Raw genomic sequence first — 22551 nt, forward strand, 5'->3', positions numbered from 1 at the left:
TGGTATACTTTTAATCAGTGTGTAGTACATCAGGAAGTTACTTGTAGGTATTCCGAATATGTAGCATAAGTTATCAAAAGTATAGAAGTCGTTTATTCTGTAGTCGTACAATTGATCTACATATTTTATGTTTCGTTCGAACCACTGTTTATAGAAAAACGTTTTATTGTTAGTAGTTATATCTTTATTGTTCCACAGAATGATTGTACTGTTTATTTTGGTTTCTAAATTATGAGTAACTTTACACCATGCCGATAGAACATTCGATAGAAATATGTTTTGGTTGAAATTTCATCTAAGATATTATTGTCGATATTACATTCAAAAAGTAAGGAGTCATCATATGTTTTAAAAATTTTCCTGTAGAATAATTTCCATTTACTCGTATTGGTATTTTCTAAATATCTTTTAACCCAACTGCATTTTATTGCATTCAGGAAAGAATCTATGTTTGTTAGTCTGTTACCTCCATATTCTACTGATTGAATTAATTGAGTTCGCTTAATTTTATCAGGTTTTTCGTCCCATATGAAATTAAATATTTCTGATTTTATATTTTCAATAATATCATTTGGTGGATTTGGGAGAACTGTTAGTGTATAAATTAATTTAGGAAATGCACATTTTTGTAATTTAGGCAGTATGTTTTTTAGTATTGTTTCATTTTCATTGTTTGTAAAGGTTATTCCTAGCGTTGTTGCTTCATCTGATGCCCAGTTGAATTTCATTTCTTTTTTTAAGATGAATATTACTTTGTTTAAATTTGCCTACTCGTAGCACAGTGCATTTACTTTTGTTTAGTTTAAGACCCGATGTCATTCCAAAAAGGGTTAGCGATTCTATAAGATTATTGAATGAGTCACTACTGTCATGAGTATAAAGGTTTCCCTTCTTCTTATCTAATAATGGGTTAAGAACAGTATTGAAGTCACCACCGACTATAATGTTTTTATCTTGGTTATTAATTATAAAGGATTGTAATGTTTCGTAAAAAGTGGAATTATCTATGTTAGGGCCGTAAACGTTGATTAATGTTATTTGTGTTTCGTGTATTTTGATATCTATACATGCTTGTCTGCCAATTATTATTTTGTTAAAGTTATCGACTGTGATCCCTTTATTATTTTTATCAGAAAGGCAATGCCTTGTTTATTAGTATGTTGTCCACTGAGATAGATGTCTCCTTCCCATTCATCTTTTAAGGTTTGTGCTACAGTATGTGTCAAGTGACTTTCTTGTAATATACTCTTTTTTTTTCGTCTAACCATTTGAAGATTTTTATGCGTTTGTCTTTATTGTTTAGCCCATTTACGTTCAAAGTACATAATTTAATCATTTAAAGAGGTGTAGGGTGTGTAAATTATATTTGTGGGTGCTGTCCAGTTAGTTTCTATTTTAAAACATGTCCAGTTGGTTCCTATTATAAGACATAAGATGTCCATGCAAAAAAACAAAAACAGAAAACACAAATTAGGGATACAAAAAGATGAATATTTCATAACAATGAAGAAGTAAAAAGAAATAATCACAATAATGAGACAAAAAAGAAATAAAATAAAAAGAGAAACAGATAATCAAAATGGAACAATGTACAAAAGAAGGTTCAAGGTATGTAGATACCAGTTGATGTGGTTGCAAGCACCCACTGAGTGATATAGTTACATTAAAATACATGAATTTTACAACAAAAAGAAAGGTGACCGTATAAGAAAAGTTTACATTTTCCTCTTAACGGTCTTTAAAATAAGAAAAACATCATCTAGTAAGACACAATTATGTATATATTGATTTATATTACAGGTTAGTTTAAAATCCCTAACTAACTGCATGCTATCTTGATAAAATATTATACAAAATTTAAACACATAGAGACAGTACAGCTGATGTATTCGCAGAAAGATTTGTTCACATTGTTAATATGTTAATAAAATTGGTCAGTATTTAGTAATCTAAATCAATTTTTTCAGATAATATAGAATGCATTCTGGTAAGAGTATAAACAAAGTAACAAAACGACAACAGAAAAGCAAACAAAAAAAAACACCACTAAAAGTGTTTCTTCTGATATATTTTAAGGGCGAATACGCGTTTTCACGCTCATGCAGATCGACGGCACATTCGGTGACTTTCAGCCTCGGCACAAGACGAATGCTAATGTTCCGGACAGAGTTGTCATCAGTGCGACGTCACTGATGTCACAATAAAGCGATACTGAACCGAAAGCAGCGGCCACGGTGCATCTATTAGACTGGAAAGTTTCATCGAAATTCCTCTGTATTTTCTTGTTACTGTTGTTGTTGTTTTTCAATTAAAAACCAAAACTTACATAGCTGTAATTGGTAGGTTTTAATTCAATAGATTTTCTATCTCAAAAAGCGCGTTTCCTCGCTCTAGGACGCCTACGTTACATCTTGCCACCTTCAACATTGGCGCACGATTAAAAGTCATGAGAACCGACAAAATGGCGCTGTTCTCGGTGGTTATAAGTGATATCTTTAGATACTACAACTGGTTACGCTTTCCTTATTCAGCAGCGAAAACGGCACTAGGTTATCATTACACAAGAATACTAAAAAAATACTGTAATATATACATATTGTTTATTCCCAACCTACATATACAGTTATTTTCCTTGATTTATGCGTCTCTTAATTCGTATTATTTTATTTGTTAAGTTAGAAAATACGAGTTCCTTATTCGATTTGAATAAGGAATGATGGTACACAGGTGTTGGGCGCGTGGCCAAGTCACGTTAACACTATCAATATGTCATAAAACAACATTTTTCATCATGTTGACAAAAACAAATCTGATATCACATATATATACATATTGTATCAGATTTTTTAAACAAGTAATACATTCATAATTTGGAGTGCATTAAAATATTACTTAATATTACATATCTTATTTTCTCGATAAATGGAATATTTGGGGCACTGTTAGATGCGCAGTCTTTATAACTGATACAAGCCACGAGTCTTTTTATATTTATCTCAAATGGTATTATTCACTTGTTTTGATAAAAATCTAGATAGATTCAACCTTCAGATTAATCAAATAATTTTACAATTCTAAAACATTAAAAGCCGTATGAACATACTTTTACCAAGAAAATTTAATATTTTCATTTACATCCAGAATGTTAAAAAATGTATAGCAATAAACAATGTTTTAATCAGCACTAATAATTTTACTTCGATCAGTAAGTACTCGGCTTTATTTGAAAGGAACGTGGAACAACTCCTAGTTTACTGAACAAAATACAATTAAGTGTACTTGCTTTAGGTTTTAAAGTCAATTTAAAAAAAAGAAGGGAAACTCCAGCTGCTTAAGCAGTATTGCATTCTTAGTATATACAAATTCGTGGTCCTTAATATAAGGCAAGTAATCAAATGCCAAAACAGTACAAAACAGCACAATACGAAACAACAAACACACATAGAATAATAAAGTTGAGGTCACCGCCTTGGAACGGTCAATGCAATGCACTGGGGGCTTAAACCGGTTTTAGAGCGCTAAACCTCACACTTGGCCCAGCAATATTCATGATACATATGAGTGTAAATAAATTAATTAATTAATAAAATTCTCATAGCATTTCAACTTAAATTTAAAAAAATAATAAAAGGGAATTAAAACGCATTTAATTTAATTACCATTTACTTACTAAATGGTAGGAATGAGTCCAGAACAACAGAGTTACAACTTTTTGAAAAACGAAGAAATGAAATTACGAACAAGTTTCAACTACATCCCTTCATTTTACAAAAAGATTTATGAATATACTATCATATAGTAAATATTTCAGATCATCATCGTGCACATACAGGAAGAAGCAGCAATATTGGGTGTAAAAAAGCCATATTACTTAGCTTGGTTGTTTTATGTGACTGCTTAAAAATAAATCAAACAATTTACATATCTTAGCTGCAAACGAACAATGATATCAACAGTTTTAATACCGCAAAACTAACATCCACGTATAAGAACAGAAGCAATCATCAACTCAAACAACCTTTTTGGGTTCTCTAAGCAAAGTTTTGGGTGTTCAGCGCAGAGATAACACCTTTGTCGCTTGGCAGCAGCCCACACGGAGGGATCGACAAGCTGATTAAAACCTGACAATCAATTATCACTGGTTCCGGTACATTGACCAAACAACACCCTGGTTCACGCTTCTGCTGTCAGACGATAAGAAGTAAGGGAGATGCACGTTTCACACGACCGGCTGCAAGTTTTTGGAGAGGAAACGGGCACCGCTTTAACTGACAAGCTCACTGAAAAGACATGCTTTGAAGATGACAATAGAACACCATACCGAAATAACAACCACCATGCCTTCCACTGCCAGTATATAGGACGATTGCGACAAGTAAAGCTACTTGAGCTGAGACATCAATGGAATTGTCAAAAAGGAAACAACACTATCAAATATAACGTAAGAACACTCCAAGCGAGCGGCAAGTTAAACGAACTGATGCACGAGCTACAACGCTAACGCTGGGTCATCATCCGACTAGCCGATGTAAGGTGGATAGGCTTCGAAGAAACTTATACCGAAGAAGGGAAAAAACTAAGGTTCAGCTGGTAGGATTCTTAATATCGCCAAGGGGTTGCTTACATCGTAAGGAAGGAGGTAGTCAATAGCGTCATCAGTTGCATCCCTGTCTCGGGCATACCTATCTCCATCCGGATCTTAACGCGACCTGATCGCACCAAAATCATTCAGGGCCTTCATCAGACAACAAAGGCGAGAAGATTGAACAGTTTTATTAAGAGTTTGACTGCATCATAGTCAATGTCCCAAAGAAAGACATCCTCGTCGTCCAAGGGGTCTGCAACACCTAGGTTGGACCAGATGCATACCAAGATTGGTCAGAGACAGTTGGTAGTTTCAGCATAGTAGAGACCAAGGACAGATGGATTCTAGAGCTCGCCAGAAGCAACCAACTCACATGCAAAAACGCTACAACCCCACAAACTGAACAGAAATCGGGCATGCTTCAAACGGGTTAGTACGCAATAAAATCGATTTTAGAATCAATAAGGCGAACATCAGATTGATTTTAGAATCAATAAGGCGAACACAAGAACGTTTCCAGGCGCAGACATCGGCAGTAATCACGACTTAGTGCTCACCAACATCAAGCTTAAGTTAAAAACCAAGCGCATCAACAAGAACTCGTTAGATTTGACTTAGAGACTCTGAAAAATCAAGTAGGCAGTGCACAGTCTGAAGCTTAGAAATCTTCGGGAGAGGACAACATCTTTTCTTAGCTGATTAAGCACAGTGGAAACGCAAAGACTGCAGCAATGACGGTCCTATGCAAGAGGAACTTGGAGGAGAGGAGAAGAAGTGGCCGAACATGAACTCTTCCACAAATTCATCGACTTTAAGAAAGCTTTCGACCGAGTGTGTCATGATTTTTCAAGATAAAACGAATGTCTGGTGCAAGTCATCAAAGAATTCATCGCAAACGTAAGCATCGCAGTTCTTCTATATGAATGGTTTGATGTCTTCTTCAGGGCATCAGTGGGCGTCTGTCAGGGATGTATTTTCTACCCGGTTCTGTTTAACCTTCGGGTAGATAATGCAGGAGACCGGCCAAGGCCACCACTTTTCCATCTCCATCGGTGGCAGACCCATCCCTTACTCGAGATTTGCTAATGACATTGACCTCATGGGTGGCACTAGCAGTTAACTCAAAGACCCCACCAACACTGTATGAAATAGCAGGAGTACCGGTTTACGGGATTGAGGTCAGCACGGAGGTGTCGAAGATGGTGAACAACACCGGTGCAGATATCACCATGACCGGCGAAAATCTGGAAAAAAGGTGCCCTGCTTTAATAACTTTGCAGCAATTCTATCCATGGATTTCACGAGTACCGCTAAAATCCGAATAATAATAATAATGTCCATGAGAAAACGCAGCGATGGCCAGACTGAGCAGGTTGCGGACAAGCACCTCGATCAGTCAGCTTACCCACCAATTACAGGCTCTACAAGTTCCTCCTAGTCCCCATCCTATTGGTCGGCTGCGAGACCTGAGCGCTTCACGTGGACACAGAACGCCTGATATAGGCCTTTGTACACAAACGTCTCTTAAGACTGCTCCAGGTCTCCTATATGGAGTACAAGACCAATCATTTTCTCCAAAACATTACCTCCTCCTGGCGAACGTCAAACGACGAAATCTCGCTTGGTTTGGGCACTCAAACAGGCACGACTGTTATCCAAGGCAAGCAAGATGGAGGTCGCCGTCGAGGCCGTCAGAGGAAAAGCTGAATTGACAATGTGAAAAAATGGACGTCCCTCGGATAAGCTACTCACAGCAGCCCACGACAGAGCTGACTGGCGGTGATCCTCGTCCCTCATTTTCCCCCAACGACTTGAACGGTCACGCGATTGATGGCGATGATGATGATGAAAGGCTAATACAGTTTTCTGGATTTTTTTATAATGGAAAAAGCACCCTTTTCTTTATTAATAATATATGTTTAGGTCTACCGAATCTACCATAATACAACAATATGACTCCTACATAAGCATAGCTCTCTGTGGTTGATTTTACATCAATTATGAGGAAATCGTATTCTTTTTCTTCTTCTTCTTCTTCTTCTTCTTCTTCTTCTTCTTCTTCTTCTTCTTCTTCTTCTTATTCTGATACAGCACTCCTTCTAAATACATAAATACATAAGGTGCTCAATTGGATGTTAGTTTAAATTTATTTACATTGTAAGTGTTTATAGGTTGATAAGGTGGACAATGACAGCCAAAGGAGAAAGGGTATTGAAAACTTCTACTGTGGCTGCCTCATGTATGTGGGGAGGTAGTGAATTGTATTATTGATATTAGGTAGATTGAGAATTCATAGGAGTCTTTTGAAGTATGTATGAGTCTAAAACAGTGGTTACTGCTGAGTCTGGGTCGGCGGTCGACAGGAACACAAGATTTTCTGGAGAAGTGATGGCAACGATGTGGTGGATAATTTTATTTAATATGATTAGACGATATTTTGTTCTGTGTGTTTCAAAAGAGTGTGCCAATTTAGGCTGTCTATCATATTAGTTACTGAGCTTGTGTTGTGGTATCTGTTTGTTACAAATCTGGCCGCACGTCTTTGTACTTTTCCAGTTGATTTATTTGAGCTTTTGTATGTGGGTACCAGACGCTGGAGGAATATTTTACTTTAGGCCTGACTATAGCTTTTTAAACATGATTTTTCACTTTTGATGAGCTAATTTTTAAGTTGCGACGAAAAAATCCTAGACCCTGGTTCGCATTATTAGTGATTGAGTTAATATGTTTATCCCATGTGAGGTTACTTTGGAGTGGGAGACCTAGATATTTGGCATGGTTTACTTTTTTAAAGGATGTGATCATGTAATTTATATGAGAAGATGGGTACCGTGAGAAGATTATAGGGTATTCCTAAATTCCAAATCGATGGTTTGACTTTCTCATGTTTGTAAATACGTGTATAGCTATAATCGTGCAGAAGTAAACAGTTCTTAAGTTTTAATATCCATTTAACGGATCTGTTACATGTAATATGTATATATTATTGTTTAAACAAAATATGTGTTAAACAGTATTATTTTCTCCAAAATAATCTTAAATTGATGCCAAATTTCCCAAATGTATTGGTATATGTCACACTCTCTGAAGGAGAAACAGTTTTTGTTTTATTTCTGTCATATTTCCATCATAGTAAAAACTTGAAATGTGCCTTAAGACCCATTTCCTCTACCAATAGACAACTATTCTTAGTTTTTGCTCTTGTAACTTAAAGTGCCAATAAAGTACAAAACTCTGACATAGCATCAAATGTAAGTTTCAATTCTTCAGGCGCATCATCTTTAAATACAATTCTACTGAATGAGTTAACTGCTAATTCTGCTAAACAAGTAAAACCTTTTGATTCAGTGGAAAAAGTCACTTATCATTAAAAAAGCTATGGCGATAAGTTTTGATCACCCGACTTTATGACAGATGTATTATATAATTTTAAACATTTCGCCTCAATATCATTACTCAAGATCTTGATCCATTAGACAATGAAATCGAAAGCCTTGCACCTGCGAAACCGGGGGTACGTAATCGGTATAACCCAGGCCTTGTAATACAACCAAGCGAACCAAATAATTGAAAAGAAAATGGCCTCGTCGGACGATGTAAGAAATATATTTTGAAAGTTTTTATTACGATTTATTAGACTTGAAATTTAGTTCTGCATATTTACACAAGTAAAAATGTGTGTGGAAGCTCATAAACAACATATGTGTAATTGCTGATCAAATAATATGCTCAGACAGGTGTCACGTGTTTTCGCGATGTTCCATAGTCACTTTGTCACGATATAATATGATAATAGGTGCTACCTAATTTACGGGCAAAAGCTTTTTAAGTTTTTTTGATAACCATGTATTTTTAATAAATATATGGACATGATTGTGTTCAAAATATTATAATTGTTGCAATAATTAAGTAACGCAACTAAAAAAAATCAATCTTAAAACAAGTTACATGTTCTTACTCCTATAAATATGAGGTCGATTTACATCGACCTCATATCGTTTAACGTTATTTTGCAATAGCATCGTTCCGACATGAATTCATGTCGGAAGCTTTAACGGCATCAAATTCATATAACAGCACAGAATAATCATGCAATAAATTATTAAACATAAAATATAAACATTATTTTACTAATTGCATTAGAAAAATGTTTATACAAACTTACAAGTAATGATAGTCCAGACCTTAAAACACTACCACTGTTCAAATTCCATATTGTTGCCATATAGCACTGTGTAAATTGAAAGATGCATAATGTTACCTCATTGGTCGGTTATAAATACATTGTTTCTCTATATAAAGTATTCGATTTAGACGAAAATAATAATTTACATGGAATGTCATATTAGTTTTCCATTAAAACTTTGATCTTGCCGTGTGTGTTTATGGACGTTATTAATTATGTTATCAGTGATTAATCTAGGTCCGCGTCCTGCGTCTCTGACGCATCAAAATCGGAAAAAACGCACCGTAGCGAAGTATGAGCGTCCTCGAGGACGCATACAAATCCGTGTTTGTATTTCTCACGAATGCATATATTTTACAACGCCGTATGTATCACGCTGTTAAAATTCTACAAGACACATTTTCATTGGCTTACAGAGCCGCATATGCTAAAAATAACCAATCAGTGTATTCGTTCTAAATTTGCTTCGTCGAGATTAATTTTAAAGAGCCCGGATGATAATATTCGTTCGGCTGCATTAAGAAAAAATGCCACCAAAGAAAGTGTTAAAGCTTGACACAAAGCAGCAAACTCTTGTTAATTTTTGGCGGCCCGATACTGGCGGACATGATGACTCGCTCGATTTATCCGCGAGTGTTAACGAAGAGAAGGAACAACCAAGCGCAAGCGTCCGAGATGTAAGCCAGCCAAAGAAACGTGAGTTTTTGACCAAATGGCTTTCAATGTACTCTTGGCTTAGATTTGTTGAAAGAACAGACACGCATGACAACTTTATGTATTGTTCTATTTGCGACGAGAACAACGCTAAAAATAGCATGGTTCAACAAATGCACAATAGAAACTACCAGAATACAACTTTGGTACGACATGCAGGTCACCCAGACCATGTAAATGCTGTACGTGTTGTACCCCAAATGAAACAAAGCCTGGCTGTAGCTTTGCAAAAGGGCTCATCTGATAAAGATAAAGCTATTGAAGTCATGTTCAAGACACTTGAATGGATGATCAAGGAGGATTTGCCTTTGTCAAAATTCCAATCTCTTGTTCAGTTGCTTCATGATTTCAATGTAAAGGACTTAGAAATTTTAACCAAAAATAAAATTAACTACCATTGTTTTTCATTTCTAGTCAGCGAAATCTAGTAAGGGAAATTCTAGTCTTGTCAGTTGATTAAAAGTTTAAAAAAAAATGTGTTTGTGCTATTTTCTTCAGCCCCCAGGGAAAACACGCAAGGACTCATGAATAAAGTTTGGGACTCATTGAATTTCTATGGGACTCATTGTTTTCAAATATGTGAGTCCTGTGACTCATTGAAGCAAACTTCTAGATTAATCACTGATGTTATACTTATTTTTGTATTTCATTAAGAATTAGAACGTGTAGCCCTTTTTGTTAACTGTTTTTAGCAAACGATTCGCGGCTTAATAAGACACGGAAAATAGTTAAAGCGACACTTTCGTTTAAAGGTTTAATGTGAACAATATTAAATGAAACCTTTTTTGGTATTAATATATTTTATTGACATGTTAAATTCGATACTTGAAAAGGTGTTTAGTCTTTAAAAAGATGTCGCTGATATTGTTAATTTCAATAACTGTTATTATGCTTAATGTTGTATAAGAACTTGAATAGTTTCACTGAGTTGTATTCACGCCTAAAATCCGGTATCGTAAAACGTGCAACGGTTAAGAATAATGTCTGAATAAGTTTAAGTATTCAGATTCGAATATCAGCAGCTGTGCCAGCTGGGAAGCCCCGTTTTGGATTTAACAACCGCAAGCGAAACAACATACTTTTTTAAGTCTTGCACTTAGACTCCATGATCACAAGTATAGGTCCCTGCTGTGGCGTATGACACCATAGTGTTATTTAGTATTGGTCGGCACAGTATCTGATCATAACGAGATAATTGGTTTGTGCTGAACACAGGGGCAATAAAACCACAGATCTATCAATAAACAAGATTATTGAGATATCTTTTATTGAGCACCGCGATAAAAATGCTCAAACCACGGACTCTAGATTACACGGATAAGAAACATGGCAACATTCTCAGAATCATCACTGCTATATGTGTAATCACCTAACAATTCGTCTAAAAGTAAAAATAATTTATATATTTGAGTTGAAGACGATGTACTGTTGTATAAGTCTGAATAAACTATCTGTCTGCCTGTCTAAATCTAAGCCGTCATCGTCCCAGTGAAAAAAATCTGATTTTTAATAGTTGGACATGATGCCCTGATGTCAAAATACGAAATGACCCGCGTAACACCGACCGTGATTTTCAAGAATCTTTAATAAATTGATAATTTAAGGTAAATAACATTTCATATAATTATACATAATTCCCTCGTTGATAATTAACAGCAAACGATGAATGTTTTTGACACCCATTTTATTTCAAGTATGCATGTAAAGCCGAATAAAATCGAGAGGATCCGCTATATACGCTGTTTCATCATAAGTTTAACACCCTTTCTGTGTTATAAACAAGAGCTGAAATCGTTAATTTATTAAGATTTATTTATAATAAGCTTTATTGATATGTTTCGTGAACAAAATACTACAATATATTCCATAAAAAATATAATAATCATGGCAAAGGAAATTCAATGGCCGGTTTCTAAACAAAAGCATAATCGCCAAGACCGTAGCATAAGTTCAGTGCGTTAGGAACGCGCGCTACTTTCTTCCGCCTTCATTCCTTAATTACTTTCGTTTTTAAACATTTTTTTCTATCGTATACAGAATTCTATTATCCTAAGCAAGATCTATTTTTAAAACTGAAATCCAAATATAAACGCTACAAATTGGTATTAAGTACGAACATGTCAACCGTAAATCTAGATTCTAAAACTCCAAAACGGTATGATATTTGCAAAAGTTAAAGTTATAACTCGCCGGGCTGTCGAAATCAGAAGTAAGCTTAATATATTTTTATATATCTGTTTACTACGTAACGTTCGCTTTCTAATGATATATAATTTGTCAAAATCGGCCGAGAAATGAAACTATAATTCAACAAAAGACGTGAGTGGGTACATCAAAATGTATAACCTCGGCGCTTCGCTGTATGCTAATTGTACAAGATCGATAGCCACAACACGGTAAAACGCGGGGTGATAAAACATAAAATGTGTATTTCTTGTGTTTATCTCGCTATAAATCCATTAATAACAACGGGAATATACTAAAACGTATATTTTTTGAAAGAGGAATTAATAAGCAACAAGATAACGTATAAACCAATAAAATCGGATGAATAGTTTTTGCATAAGATTGAATTTACTACAGTAAGGGTCAAATACTCGATTCATCTCCTATCAATATACACTCCGTGATACAACTGGTAGTTTTAACACACACATATAGGTTTCATTTAATTAAAGAGTACAGAAAGCATAAAAGTGACGTGGTTTGTTGTACAACAACAATTGGTTATGTGTAACCTATTCAAAAAATAATTTCGTTCAGGATAATTCAATGTAATTCTATAAACGACAAACACACTTCGTGTGTTGTGTATGTTTATTTTTAAAAATGTACATAACTGGTTTAAAAGCACAATTTTTACACATTTAAGAGGTAATCGCTCACATTTATGTCTAATTAATGATAATTATATGCATTAGCAAAGATTTAACAAGAAAAACTGAAGTTTAAGTTGAACTCAATTTGCTATAGGAAAACGACGGTAGCCGTTTAGACGTAAGCGGGGTAGCTTACGTCTAATTATTTGGACTAACATGTTCTTAGCTTAAAGATCTAGCATCTTATTTTTTTTTTGTTTTCTAGTCACAGGAATTTAAAGCTGGTTCCGTGGCTGTGGTTTAGTGGATGTGGTGTCTGCTAACTTGCTTAGTCACTGGGACTGGGAGGTCTCTGTATTGATCCCTTAAGTGGGAGCATTCTTAAGATAACCCTAAAAACATACTATGGCGTACCATTTGGGTTGAAAGTCAAGAAGACCAACAAGGTAATAAGAGAAATGTACGTCGAAGTACAATAATTGTACGTAAAATACACTTCGAAGTAGATATTCGTACGTCAAAGTACAATTTGTACTTCTACATACATGTTTGTACTTCAACGTACACATTTTCTGAACAGCCAATCAAAACATTTGTCTCTTGAGCCGCTTTTCCTTCAGATTTATTCATACTAAATGTTTTAAATCTCTTTTAATTGAGGACAAAATGAATAAAAACATCAGAATGGCAAAAAAAAACACATAGAAGTTTTAAGTATTTAATGCCTTGAAATAGATTATATACACATTTTAAGAAGATTAAACTGTTACCTTTTTTAAATAAAAATTATTCAGCATATTGTGAGTATTTATTGATCATGCGGGGCTGAGTATCACGACTGTCAAGCGCATTACTGTTTAGGAAATTCCCAATGGTAACCAAACAGTTACCAAACATTAACGGGATAAATAATGTATAATAACCTCCCCGTTGGTCGTATTTTGTGATAACCATAACTTGCATAAGTCAAGAGGTTAATTCCGCCACGCCAGGTCAATAAATACGCACAATATCTATAAGTTAGCGGTTGATAGTTGCATAATTTGGTATAAATTATAATAATAATAATGTTTTATAAATACGCACAATATGTATGAGTAAGCGATCGATAGTCGCATAATTTGGTATAAATAATAATAATGTTAAATGTCAAATATCTCTAAAAGCAACAGATGTAAGGTGTCTTCTGATTGGCTAACACTCAAGGGTCGGTGAAAATTGTACGTCGAAGTATGTTTCTCGTTTTACCTAGTAAGTCTTGTAGACTTTCGACGTCATGGTACGTCGTATAGACACTTAGTACTGGTCCTACCCAGGAGACAGTTTGTTTCATCAAATGTCTCAATTCAACTTGACAGCTTGCTAAAGCAGTTGCATTTAGCATACAGTTACTGATTTAACATAATCAAAATCATGTGATGAGTCAAATCAATTTTGATTGACAAATTTTACAGGATTTTTTAAAAATCCAATTAGTCTTAGACTGTCAAATAACACACACTACGTATTTAAAGCCGTACCTGGAGCTTTCGTCTGTATACCACTGACTTCATCAGAAGAATGATTTCTACTGTTGGGAAACGTTAACACCGCTAATTGTCTTCTTATTTATTAGCCGGATTTTTTTCGAAAAAATCTCGGCTTATAGATTGATGTTGTCGGGCGGGCGGGCGGGCGGGGGGGCGGGCGGGCGGGCGGGGTGGCGGCGTGCTCGAAAATGTTAAAGTTCTTATTTCATGGTATAACTTTGGTATGCTTGGACCTAGAGTCTTCAAACTTGACATGAAGGTTGGCCAGGATTAACAGATGACCACTGGTCATTTCAAGGTCATTCATTTGAAGGTCAAGGTCACTGTGACCTTCAATATAAAAAATGTTAAAGTTGTTATAACTTTGGTATGCTTGGACCTAGAGTCTTGAAACTTGACATGAAGGTTGGCCATAACTAGTTAGTAACCACTGGTCATTTCAAGGTCATTCATTTGAAGGTCAAGGTCACTGTGACCTTGAATGTAAAAATGTTTAAGTTCTTATTTCATGGTATAACTTTGGTATGCTTGGACCTAGAGTCTTCAAACTTGACATGAAGGTTGGCCAGGATTAACAGATGACCACTGGTCATTTCAAGGTCATTCATTTGAAGGTGAAGGTCACTGTGACCTTCAATATAAAAATGTTAAAGTTGTTATAACTTTGGTATGCTTGGACCAAGAGTCTTGAAACTTGACATGAAGGTTGGCCAGAACTAGTAAGTAACCACTGGACATTTCAAGGTCATTCATTTGAAGGTCAAGGTCACTGTGACCTTGAATGTAAAAATGTTAAAGTTGTTATAACTTTGGTATGCTTGGACCTAGAGTCTTGAAACTTGACATGAAGGTTGGCCAGAACTAGTAAGTAACCACTGGACATTTCAAGGTCATTCATTTGAAGGTCAAGGTCACTGTGACCTTGAATGTAAAAATGTTAAAGTTCTTATTTCATGTTATAACTTTGGTATGCTTGTACCTAGAGTCTTCAAACTTGAAATAAAGATTGGCCAGTACTAGAAGATGACCACTGGTCATTTCAATGTCATTCATTTGAAGGTCAAGGTCACTGTGACCTTAAATGTTAAAATGTTAAAATTGTTATAACTTTGGTATGCTTGGACATAGAGTCTTCAAACTTGACATGAAGGTTTGCAAGCACACTTAGATGACCACTGGTCATTTCAAGGTCATTCATTCTAAGGTCAAGGTCACTGTGACCTTGAATGTAAAAATGTTAAAGTTCTTATAACTTTGGTAGGTAAAAATGTTAAAGTTCTTATTCCATGTTATAACTTTGGTATGCTTGTACCTAGAGTCTTCAAACTTGACATAAAGGTTGGCCAGTACTAGAAGATCACCACTGCTCATTTCAATGTCATTCATTTGAAGGTCAAGGTCACTGTGACCTTCAATGTTAAAATGTTAAAATTGTTATAACTTTGGTATGCTTGGACCTAGAATCTCAAACTTGACGTAAAGGTTTGCAAGCACACTTAGATGACCACTGGTCATTTCAAGGTCATTCATTTCAATGTCATTCATTTGAAGGTCAAGGTCACTGTGAACTTAAATGTTAAAATGTTAAAATTGTTGTAACTTTGGTATGCTTGGACCTAGAATCTCAAACTTGACGTAAAGGTTTGCAAGCACAAAAAAAAAAAAAAAGTTTATTTTCTTACATTTGATAATGAAATTGATGGAAACTTCAAACAATATGTTACTAATTTGCTAATAAAAAAATTGAGATCAAACTTTCCTAATTGTCAATTCAAGTTCATATTTGTGACCTTAAATGTTATTGTTGTTCATGTATATGCATGCATTCAAAACATAACACAAGGTTTGCTCATGCCTTGAAAAGTACTTACATTTCATTTTGACCTTTGAACAATATTTCAGTAATTTAAGTATTGCATTGACAAAAACACGAAAGGTACTTTCCTGTCATTTAAATCAAAAATCCGGCTTCAATGCGGTCATCTCCGACCGCGGAACTCTTGTTATCAATGTATTATTATGTGTAACAGCATAACAACATACTTGTTTCGCAATTAAAATATTTAATAAATACAGGTATCTTGCAGGTTTCTAAATTTTCTTTCGCAAACTATTGTTGAATAGTTTAAATTTTGTCGCCACTAAAAAACTAGCCATTTTGTAGCAATTCTTAAATCACAGTCTAAACTGCATACACTTAGCTCTATAGTTACAATTTGAATGCAAATATTAGAATGCATTATGTTATATCATCCATATATTTTTATTTAAACATTCAAATAACACATAACACAGTACATATGTAAAAAGGTACAGTACAGCCAACGCGGCACAAACATAATCCGGGGCTACGCCAAGGCCAGATTATGAGTACGCGGCGGCCGAAGCGTGTGTTCACGCGGCGTATCGCCGTGGCACTCGGCATCGATCCGCGCAACGACGCCAAATCTGCATTAACCTCGCGTACTTTCGCGGAGTAAATCCGCCGCATAAGTACGCGGCGGATCGAGTGAAAAGATATCCACCTACATGTACATGTGTAGCGTAGAATTAATTACGCGCAACTGTTAATGTTTCGTTCGATTATCATTATTAAATTTGTAATCTGAAACACACTTCTGAATTTTAATGCTAACGCGACCTTTGGCAAATTCTAGCGTCAAATAAACAGTGCTAAAATATCCTTTGTTTCATAAAAAGCGCGCAAAAATTACGCAGACATGTAGAACGTCGTTTGGAAAGTTTGGGTGTATTTTGTGTTGTATAAATACATGAACATAAAGTCAGGCGTAAATCGCGTGTTCAGTGGAAAAAAAAAACGCCCCGATTAGACATTATTTCATCATCTCTATAAATAGTAACAAATGCCAAAATGTATTTGATACTTAAGGAACTATCGAGAATGTTTGTGTATCGTAAATATTTACCAGCATTTGCTTTAAAACTGGAATATACGGGATTATAGGGTATTTAGTAGCGATATTAACTGTATAATATGAACAAAATAAAACGTGTTTATATACGCATATTCAAACAATAGTTATAAGCTGATAATAAACAAAACAACAAATACGTAGTCACCATCTTGATTATTGATGTGGCTTCAAACTGCTAATTTTCTCAGCTTAAATATAAAAGCAAAATCAACATGCCATTAATTTATAAATCCACCATATGCTGGAGCCTTGACCACTTGTATGTGCGAAAACATAATTACGTGACCTTGTTTATGTGTGAAATACATACACTTCGGGTGGGAAACAAACTTAATTGGCCAGACACATTAACTATGCTTACATGTATATGCTAATACAATCCGCGCACAATAAATTTATTATGATTTTAATTATTATTATAATTGTTCTTTTAAAATTTGTTAACTACATGTTACTTATAATTTTAAAAATATTTTTTATTTCATGATGCGCATCGACTCAGCATCATGTTGCATATCGCGGCATGCCTCGGCGGACAGATGCTAAGTTTTGCGGCGCAATGCGACTTGCCGCCGCATACTGACGCGGCTTCAACGACTGACGCGGCATCGACTCGTTTCGCCTTGCCGCCGCGGATCGCGAAATACATTTGTTCCGCTTTGGCTGTACTGTATGTGGTATTGTGTGGAGATACAAAACACTTCACATCATTTATTTGCGCATAAAATAATAGTGACAAAATGAGTAATACTAAAACACTGTCATCAACCTACAGTACAAGAATATTTACGTATATGAAATTACAAAGTGGTGTTATTTTATTACCTTTTACAAAATTAACAATGCTGGTTTTCTACTAGCCATAAAACATTTATCATGGATTAACAAGTAACAACCAATTTATTAATTACACAATAGAAAGGAAATCATATTAATTGCAGTATGCATTTACTAAACAATTTATTTGCTACTGTTTAGAATTACACTATCTTACTAAAAATGATCACAACAGGTACTTAGTGCTTTTACATACTTGTGGTAAGTTTTGTATTACTAGTTTAACATATTTTGGCAGACACTTATGATATACAGACTAAATTTGCATGGGAACTTTCATATTTTTTCAGCATAATTGCCTTCAAATTGTTAATTTAACAACCCTTTAACATTGTTTGCACATCTGATCTTATTATACCATAGCTGATTTTTGTTTAAAGATAGACAGATATAGACTTTTCAAAGTTCTATAAAAGTTCACACATGTTCCATCCAAGTTAACCAACAGAACCAATAAAGACCACCACAGTTAATAACTGTGTATATAGCTTTGAAATTTTGATAGTTCAGGAATCCCTCCTTTGTTGATATCTGTAAACCAAAACTGTCAGTTTTGCTGGATAGAATGGCCTCTTGCCTTGGCAAAACAGCTTCTAAAAACAAAAACCAACAAATATCTTAGAATTTGATCAATAATGCAGACAATTTATAAATGTCTTGTTTTTTGTTGATTTCGAATCTGGAAGATTTTTTACGTAAGATTGTGGTACGAAAATCCAACAGTATCGGATTTTGTGGTTTTAGGCTAAACTTATTATTATTATAGTGATATGTAACCTTTCGGGTATCGGTAAAGTGCGAGCAGACGAGGTGTAAATTCGTTAAAAATTAAAGCTAAAAGACTAAAAAGTTAGATCGGAATGTCTTTAAAATTTGTGAATAAATGTGTTTCTGCTGGATAACTACGACAACTTACCAGAATATTGCTCATGATCACACATAAACTTTCTTTCTGAGAGCGAATGGAAAATGCGTTACGAATTCTGACAAATAAACAGTAGGGTGTCGTTATTGGAATACCGCGAGAATACTGGAAGAATAGAGATGCCAACTATAATGTTTAAAACAAATAATTTATTAACAAGCGTTTGTGATTTGTCAGGATAATAACAATAAGATATCGAAAAGATCAAAGCAAATAAATTCAACAAAAATCTGAGATTCGGCAATATATTTAAGACGGGTTATGTTCACGTAAATTGTGTTTGGTAAAGACTGTCACTATATGTAGTGAACCAGTCTTCGGCTGGTCCTCGGATGTTTCGCCCCCAAGACGTTTCCGCCCTGGTCGATTCGCACCTGGTCGTTTCGCCCCCATATTAGCGAAACACTAGGTGTTGAGTAGTTTAATTGGTGACCATTATATAATTATCAAAGAAAGTACCATGAAGCATGAGTCTAAAATTAACAATGTATTTCATTCCCTCATTATGTAAATGTGATAAAACAGGTGTTAGTTATGGAAGCTATAGCGCTTACCATTTGTAGAAAACGAAATGTAAAATCATTTGGAGATTCGTATTAAAAAAAATAACAGTGCTGCTATATATTGTAATGTAAATAATTACGACTCATTCAGTTTATAAATGTGCTTTGCTGTAATTTATTATTGTGTGCTATGTATACTCGAATAAACTATGTGTTCTGTTCTATTATATTCAAAAAATATTCATGTAGTGCAATTTCATATTTAATACAATACAATGTATGGAAATAAAACAGTTGGTTTCTTGTATGCGTGATATTCTATTAGTATTAAACTATTTATTAAATTCAATTAAAAATGACTTTGTAAAAGGAAATAATATTAAGAAAGTGAAGACATATTATAATGTTAAAGTCGTAAGACATAATTAAACATCTTAACTGCGATAAGTTCCAATGATTAACTTGACAGCTTACGCACAAAGTGGTGCTTAGGCAACAATCAATTACTGACACCCGCCTTCAATTGTCAATAAATAAACAAATCAATTTTCTTTTAAAGTGCTCCCTAAATGGATATTTGATTAACAGTCTGAACAGGTGTTATAAACATGCCATTCAATGCGGATAGCTTATCTGTTAGAACATTGCCGCTAATCCGATGTTGTTGCGTAATGTTATTTTAACTATCAGATAAAAATCGTCGTGTATTCGCTTCACAGTAAAAATGATTTTATAAAATGTCGTTTTTTTAGGGTTATTATCATTATTAACCAGGTTTTCCGAAGGAAAAAACTGGTTATTAGATTGGCGAATGCGGACGGGCTGGCTGGCTGGCTGGCGGGCTGGCTGGCTGGCGGGCTGGCGGAATAAGCTTGTCCGGGCCATAACTATGTCGTTCATTGTCAGATTTTAAAATCATTTGGCACATTTGTTCACCATCATTGGACGGTGTGTCGCGCGAAATAATTACGTCGATATCTCCAAGGTCAAGGTCACACTTTGAGTTCAAAGGTCAAAAATGGCCATAAATGAGCTTGTCCGAGCCATAACTATGTCGTTCATCGTCAGATTTTAAAATCATTTGGCACATTTGTTCACCATTATTGGACGGTGTGTAGCGCGAAATAATTACGTCGATATCTCCAAGGTCAAGGTCACACTTTGAGTTCAAAGGTCAAAAATGGCCATAAATGAGCTTGTCCTGGCCATAACTATGTCATTCATTGTGAGATTTTAAAATCATTTGGCACATTTGTTCACCATCATGGGACGGTGTGTCCCACGAAAGAATCACGTCAATATCTCCAATGTCAAGGTCGCCACGACTAAAAATAGATTTAAAAAAAAAAAAAACTTACAAAGGGGGTTAATTTTTTTTGGTCATTTCAAAAGTTCAGTTTGAGTTTTCTCCCTTTATCAGATTTTTTTTTCACAATGAAAACCTGGTTTTGTGACAATTTTGTCCCTTGTTTATTTATTAATAATGAAATGATAAATCAACTTGTTCTATTATGTACTTGTCTTACTAATAAAACGATATACATTTACTTATTATAAAAAAATATTATATAATCCATCACTACCTGCGTGCTTGCGGAAAACTATACGGACCGCCAGACATGGAGTAATGTACGCTGTCTAACTCACCTACCTGCGTGCCTGCGGAAAACTACTGAAATATCGAATGTGTTCATCGCGTTGTTTTAAATTCTAATTTTATGCCAAATTAATAAACAAATAGACTCTACGGACATTTCTTCGTGTTGTCATGCGCTGTTATGTTTATGTACTTCATAAACTATATAAATAAAGAATGCTTTCATTGTCGTTTTATGTAACTAAACTACTGAATTATCGTATGTGTTTATCGCGATGTTTTACACTGTTATTCTACGTTATTTTATGCCAAATAAATAAACAAATAGACTCTACGGACTTTTCTTTGTGTTGTTTATACGCTGTTGTGTTTATGTACTTCATAAAATATATAAATAAAGAATGCTTTCATTGTCGTTTTATGTAACTAAACTACTGAAATATCGTATGTGTTATCACGTTGTTTTACACTGTTATTCTACGTTACTGTATGTCAAATGAATAAATAGGTCAGAAAAATTATTTCTTTTTAGTTTTTTGTTACTACTCTAGAGTCTAGACTATAAGTTTAATCATTGACGTGATAAATATCCTCTTATTAAAATTATATAATGGTCACCAATTAAACTACTCAACAACTAGTGTTCCGCTAGTATGGGGGCGAAACGATCAGGTGCGAAACGACCAGGGCGGAAACGTCTTGGGGGCGAAATAACTAGGGTGCGAAATAACTTGGGCGCGAAACGTCTGTAAATCCTTCGGCTTATACCCACTGAAGAGTATTCAGGGGAGATGATTGAGTAATGACTTAATTCTGGAACGGTTGCGAAGAAAAACAAATAATGCAAGAATATTTAGTGCGATTCGCTACACAATTATGATGTTATTGATATAATTTTTCCTGAGGTATGTATTTACATGTGATTTAGCATATGTCAAAGTGTTTTTGATTTGTTCAAGGTCATAAATAGCATTGCGAAAATATATGTTGTGTGGCAAATTTTTTTGAGACGCATCCATATGTGGTATTCTTATGTCATTTTATGGTCTAAATTTCCATATGTATGAACGGTCAACGCCCGCTTTGCGGACTTTTGTCCGTATAAATATATACATAAAGTTTAGGTAAAAAATTAGCAGAAATGTATCCCATATATCCATGTGAAAGAGAGAGCAAACCTGAACCACCAGAAAATATATAAGCATTTAAGTGCCAGGTTATTCTACAAAAAGCCAGTTGACAAATGCGTCAATCACAGTTACCTCAGATTCGCATTCCTCAACGACGAACTGGAATGACAACTGTTCAGCCATTACTCTCTGTGTCCCGAACGCAATGCAAAACATTTATTTTACATAATAGTAATCCGTGAACCACAAAACCATGCGCTTTATGCGCAGTAATCCAATTATCGGCTGATTGCCCAGCACGTGTGCGCAGTGTGTTATAACATAAGCGACTGTTGATTTAAACAGCTCAAAACTTTGTTTACAAATATTGAAAATGAAAGTGGAACTTGTTTTCTGTTTAATGAATTGTACAAGCACGTCAGGCTTGTAATATTGGATTTCCTACAAGCCCGAAAGAAAAAATACTAGTTTTTTGCTGTCGGACTAGTGCGAATTTCGACGACTGTGCTTAGCGACAGTGGGGTCTCCGTATTGATCACTTAAATAAACGATGTTCATGTTTTTAGAGGGTATAGAATTGCACACCAAAATTATTAAGTATACTGTAACCTATAAGCTTGCAACACAGTATTGTCACGTTACTTGAGAAATACTCATTTGCGTGTAAACACCATATTTATATATCTGTTAAATGATTGAATATAAAATCATATTTCACTTAAGTCTTAACTTTATTTCAGCATTTTCTTTTTATATCCAAATAATTTTTTTAACTGGTCACAACCAAAAC

General features: G+C 34.9%; 2 protein-coding genes and 1 long non-coding RNA gene across 3 annotated transcripts in view; 1 reads left to right on the forward strand and 2 right to left on the reverse strand.

Annotated features, from left to right (window-relative positions):
* The window catches only part of LOC127868399 (ubiquitin conjugation factor E4 A-like), a 155250-nt gene extending 142731 nt beyond the window's left edge, over positions 1-12519 (reverse strand). The window contains exon 1 of the mRNA XM_052410152.1: positions 12501-12519. The gene's annotated coding sequence lies outside the window, so the exon portion shown is untranslated. The remainder of the gene's footprint in view (positions 1-12500) is intronic.
* LOC127868398 (uncharacterized) overlaps positions 8095-22551 on the forward strand; it is a 44053-nt gene continuing 29596 nt past the window's right edge. The window contains exon 1 of the mRNA XM_052410149.1: positions 8095-8181. Within this exon, the coding sequence (XP_052266109.1) occupies positions 8164-8181 (18 nt within the window). The 5' untranslated portion in view covers positions 8095-8163. The remainder of the gene's footprint in view (positions 8182-22551) is intronic.
* Positions 14979-15831, reverse strand: LOC127868432 (uncharacterized). Its single transcript, XR_008044121.1, has 2 exons — positions 15624-15831; positions 14979-15054 (listed from the first exon to the last, which is right to left on the reverse strand). It is a non-coding gene; the product is annotated as an uncharacterized LOC127868432 (long non-coding RNA).

Source organism: Dreissena polymorpha, chromosome 2 (genome assembly GCF_020536995.1).
Source record: "Dreissena polymorpha isolate Duluth1 chromosome 2, UMN_Dpol_1.0, whole genome shotgun sequence".
NCBI lineage: Eukaryota > Metazoa > Mollusca > Bivalvia > Myida > Dreissenidae > Dreissena > Dreissena polymorpha.